Source organism: Zerene cesonia, unplaced genomic scaffold (genome assembly GCF_012273895.1).
Source record: "Zerene cesonia ecotype Mississippi unplaced genomic scaffold, Zerene_cesonia_1.1 Zces_u006, whole genome shotgun sequence".
NCBI lineage: Eukaryota > Metazoa > Arthropoda > Insecta > Lepidoptera > Pieridae > Zerene > Zerene cesonia.
In genome coordinates, this window is record NW_024045136.1 from 678699 (window position 1) to 684176 (window position 5478).

The window sequence follows — 5478 nt, forward strand, 5'->3', positions numbered from 1 at the left end:
AGTTTATTATTTAAATTCGTTAACAAAGAAAACGTAGATGCAAGCCATCAGCGATACTTAAAGAGGGAGTGTTGTTCAATATTCGTATTCTCGTAATGTCAGTAGAAACCAGCAGTAAACATAGCTTGGCTTGGCTGGCTTGCTCAGACAGTCCTACCCTAAATATGACTGATGGCCATGGTGGTGATGATGATGATTGCTCCCCCAGGGCTCGCTGGAAGGCACGCTGCGCACGTACCGCGGGTGCGGCGTGCGCGTGGGCGGCCGCGCGGCGCGCGCGCTCACGCTGCAGCTGGCGCGCGCGCTCGAGTACTTGCACGCGCACCGCGTGCTCTACCGGGATTTGAAGGTGGGGACTGCGTTTCAATTTCGAATTAGAATTTTAAATATCGAATTTGGATATAAACTCAATTCGTTGTGCACGTTCTTTTGTGTTCACACACACTCACTCACGCACACACACACGCACACAGCATAACTGTAATGATTTCTTCTCTACTTATATTTTAAAGTAGAGAAGTTTGTGAATTTGTGATGTTGTAATCTCATGTCTCAAGATCTACTTAACCAATTTTGAAAATTCTTTCACCAATAGAAAGCCAAATTTTCTGTGTGTCTTAAGCTATATTTTATTTTGTTTTGGTCTCGGTTCGACCCGGGCGGAGTCACCTAATAAATAAAGTAGCAGGCTAATTTTTCGTGTTGGTCTTCCGTGGAGGTGTGGTACTTTCCCGATGCTTCCCCAATTCGTTACAAAGCATGGCTCGACTCCCACATTAAAATCTAATGTACAGTACAGACGCTCGTCGCGGCTATGCCCGGATATCAAGTGTCATCCCAAGGGAGCATTTAATTGGGATAAAAAGTATCCTATCGCCCAAGTCAGCTCATACCCTGTCTGTATACCAAATTTCAAATTTCAATCCGTTAAGTGGTTTCAGCGTGATTGACAGACACACATCCAAACAAACATACACATTTATAATATTAGTGTGATTTTTCAGTCCGAGAATGTCCTAGTGTGGTCTTTCCCATCGCCACAAGAAGCCGGCACCGCTGAGAGCGGAGAGGATCCAATCGACGTTCACGTCAAGCTCGGGGACTATGGTGAGATAACTATATGGATACCTGTAGATATGGGCTTTGTACCGACATCGTGAAGCGGGAACCTTTTGCAACGGAGAAAAGGCCAACTGACTTGGCAAAGTAGCAGGTGGAAGATGCCGTCGTGGTCTTATTTTTAGATATTATATATATATATGTACTCGAAGGCCGCTGCGTGGTTAAAATTAAAATTATAAAGACCACGGTAGTGAAATGTAAAAAATAATGTCATAATCTGTCGCAATTAATGAATTCAAATATGAGAGCACTTGATAAACCCTTATGTGCTTAAGTAATTAAAATTACAAACTAAACGCTACACGTTTTACTATAGTGAAGTGAAATAAAAAAGTATTCAATGTCATCCGAATTTAGGTAGAGGTAGAGTATTATTCTGACCCTTTTGTGCTTTCCATCTATATTTCACTACATAGTATAAAACAAAGTCGCTTTCTCCGTACCTATGTCTCTATGTGTGCTTAAATCTTTTAAACTACGCAACGGATTTTGATGGAGTTTTTTTTTTTATAGATAGAGTGGTTCAAGAGGGAGATTTATATGTACAATAACATCTATTAAACTACTCCGAATTAACGCATGCGAAGCCGCGTGCAAAAGCTAGTCTGTACTAATATTATAAAGCTGAAGAGTTTGTTTGGTTGAACGCGGTAATCTCAGGAATTTCTGTTCCGATTTGAATATTTATTTCAGTGTATGATAGTCCATGTATTAAGGAAGGCTTTAGGCTACATAACATCAGATATAACGTGGATAAAACTGGGTAGCACAGCTAGTTAAAGATATAGATTATAAATCATCTGGGCCATTTAACATATTAACAGACGGACAGACAGATGGGCCAATCGTTAAAAATTTAATTTGTCTCCCTGTATGTTTATTACGTTCTCGTAAACGAACCACTAATTGGATTTTGCTGAATTTGTCAAAATATGAGAAAAGAAATCATATCACATAGTATACTCGGGTGCAATATATGCACGTTTGTCCACAGGCATCTCCCGTCTCGCTCCACCATCAGGCACGAAAGGTTTCGGTGGCACGGAGGGCTTCATGGCGCCGGAAATCATGCGGTATAATGGTGAGGAGGAATATACGGAAAAAGTAAGCATTCAATTTAACCGATTTCAGAAAAAGATAATCTTTTGCTGTGTTTTATTTTTGGGGCAAGTTTAATACAAATTTTTTTTCAACATATTTTCTAAAAATTGAAGTGGATGCCCGTGTCCACCAGTGGAGTATGGGGCAGATAATATACCTTCATCTGTGTCACCGGTCGTTTTCTGTTTGGACAAGTAACCTTCGGTGTCCAGATCGAGACATGTTTTGTGTGTTCCCACCGAGGTGTCATGGGTTCGGTACCCATGACACCTCGGTTTTATGCCCACCCGTTAACCACTATACCAAGGAGGCGATATAAAAACGAAGGATGGTCTGAATTCGACTGTATTTTTTTGGTCTGTTTGCTTGATAACTCCGTGGATTTTCAATTGATTGTCGTGATTCTTTTGTATTCGATACGAAATTGTTGTCATTTCGTTCCATTTTAGAATCTAGTGTAGTGCCTCCTTCTACACGAACAAACAACGTTGACTTGTATTCTAGAAAAGATTTATTCCAGAAGAAAGAAAGAAGGAAGAAGATTAATTCGTTTATCATTACTGGTTCCCCCACTAAATTTGAACGGATTGACTATTTTTAGGTGGACTGTTTCTCCTTCGGTATGCTTTTGTATGAGATCTTCACTCTGCGCCAACCCTTCGAAGGCCACGAGGCGGTGAAAGAAGCCGTGTTAGAGGGAGCTAGACCTCCATTGTCACCTAGGGTGAGTGTAAATTGGAAAGTAGTAGATGTAGGGATCTTAAGATTTAGGGACTTGTACTCGGAGTAAATTTTCTTTAAAGTGAGTTACGCAGAACCCAGTTGGGTTGTGTAGTCATCCGGATTCCGTAGCGATATTTATTACTGGCTAAAAGTCATCATCAGCCTATGTTCCCAATTCTGGGACACAGACCTCCTATGAGGGTTCAAGCCATATCCACCACGCTGGCCAAGTGTGGGTTGGCAGATGTTAGCACATGTGGATGTTTTGATTCTTGGACACGCCGGTTTCCTTACGATGCTTTGCTTCACCGTTTCGAGCAGTGGTGAATTTATCCGCATGTTCCAATTCCTAAAAAAGTTTCGAAGTGTCCGAGACGCGTTTAATTGTATATCAAACGTAAAATGTGTACCCCAGGACCTGCAATACCCGTGCAGTATGTTAGAGACGATGCGCCGCTGCTGGAGCGGGGCCCCCGAGCTGAGGCCCTCGGCCGCTGCGCTGGTGGCTGTGGCGGCCGCGCCAGAGTTCCTCGCGCTGAGGGACGCCGCTGTCGTGCGCCAGGCTAGGGCTGCTGCGGTGACCGCCATGAGGAATGTGACTGGTGAGTTTGGGGCCCCCATTCGTAGCCCTTGTCACGGTGATAGCAGTTGAGAGGCTTGAGGAATGCTATTGATTGTTATGGGTTTTGGATATAAGGAGTGTTACTGATGGGTGTGGAGCCCCAGAACGGGGAATCCTATATGTAGCCTCCGTTTCGGAGGCAGTAATCGAAAGACTATGAGGAAAAATGTAGTATATGGACGATAGTAGGAAAGCTGCACTATACAGGGAATGGGGAATTGTTCAACAACGAATTTAACGCGTGCGAAGCCACCGGCAAAAGCTAGCGAACAAATAAGTATGCAAAATTGGTCCCTCACGATGGACATGTTACAGAGGAGTGCGCGGAAGGCTGGGAGATATGGTACGGCGGCGCGGAGCCGGAGCGCGCGCACACGCTCATCACCTCGCCAACCACCTTCCATCACCATCACACCATCACCGTGCCGCCGGGTGAGTTGCACGCGGATACGGTCACTGTGTCGAGATTTTTTTTTTTCTCATAATTTTAAAGGGAGTGGGTGGCAATTGGTTTTTGTTGGGCATGCTATTTTACATATAAATAAAATTCGATCGACTGTTTGTAATATTAAAATGACCGTTGTTTACTACATGTATATGAATATACGGTAGATGTAATAAAATATTTATTTTTACAATTTTCGTCTGTCTATTTTTTCCTGTTAATCTATGGAAAGGCTGGATCGATTTTGATGGTACTTTCACTGTCTGATGTAATAAGGAGTAACTTTGGTCACGTTTTTTGCAATATTTCAATAGGTACATGGGGATTCAGTGGAAAAAGTCATTTACGCTGCGGACCGCAGCTAGTTTGCAAATATTCTAGACTATTGGTCCGCCCCGGCCTCGCCCGTGGTACATATATAGCCAACTAGCTGAACCCCGCGGTTTCACCCGCGTAAGTCCGTATCCCGTAGGAATATCGGGATAAAAAGTTGCCTATATGTTATTCCAGTTACGCACGAATCTCAGGACCAGTAGTTCCTGAGATTCGTGCGTTCAAACAAACAAACAAACTCTTCGAAGTTATGATCATGAGTTGAGCACTTTTCAAAATAATCTTACATTTCAGATAAAGCTGATCCAGTGATAGTGACGGCCATGTGTCGGGTCGGCAATAACATGTGGCTCGGCGACTCGGTGGGACGAGTGTCTGTTTACTCGTGAGTACCTATGGAATTGATCAATCGAAAATTATAATAAATCTGGGTGATTGGAAGCTTTATTTATTCTAATGACAATAGTTGATTATAAAATACTAGCTGCTGGTGTCGAGTGGCATAAGATGAGCATATTATACAAACCTTCTCCGTGGAAAAATAAATACCAATTTTCAAAATAATCGGTCCAGTAGTTTTTTTTTTATGTCATAGCGGGCAGCCGAGCTGGTGGTTCGCCTGATGGTAAGCGATCACCACCGCCCATGAACATTCGCAAAGGTAGGACCTCTGCGAATGCGCTGCCCGCTTTTATGGGGTAAGGGAAAAGGAAAGGATTAACGACTGGAAAGAAGGAATGGACTAGGACGGGTGAGGAAAAGGGAACGGGCCTCCGGCTCCCCCACTCACCGTACGAAACACAGTGGCATGCCACTATTTCACGCCGGTTTTCTGTGGGGGTGTGGTACTTCCCCGGTGCGAGCTGGCCCAATTCGTGCCGCAGCGTGCTCGACTCCCACAATAGTTTTTGAGTTCATCGCTGATATACAGAGAAACGTTCATTTTTATATATACAGGTGTAGCACTTACTATGAACATGGTATGGCTTATTAAAATTGTGACGGCTATGGCTTGGTAATTGGGCAATAAAAAAAAATTGATTTGATTTGATTTGAAATTAGTAACTGCAACAAATCTGTTAGTCACAATCCTGGTTTCTTATCTTCACCTGATCCTCAAAAAAGTGCTAAT

The 5478-nt window shown here is 43.2% G+C and overlaps 1 protein-coding gene across 1 annotated transcript in view; it reads left to right on the forward strand.

Moving 5' to 3' along the window:
- Positions 1-5478, forward strand: part of LOC119838879 (leucine-rich repeat serine/threonine-protein kinase 1) — a 75813-nt gene that overhangs the window by 60030 nt on the left and 10305 nt on the right. The window contains exons 44-50 of the mRNA XM_038365022.1: positions 209-349; positions 1005-1107; positions 2117-2226; positions 2825-2947; positions 3362-3548; positions 3884-4000; positions 4641-4731. Coding sequence (XP_038220950.1) covers positions 209-349; positions 1005-1107; positions 2117-2226; positions 2825-2947; positions 3362-3548; positions 3884-4000; positions 4641-4731 — 872 coding nt within the window. The remainder of the gene's footprint in view (positions 1-208; positions 350-1004; positions 1108-2116; positions 2227-2824; positions 2948-3361; positions 3549-3883; positions 4001-4640; positions 4732-5478) is intronic.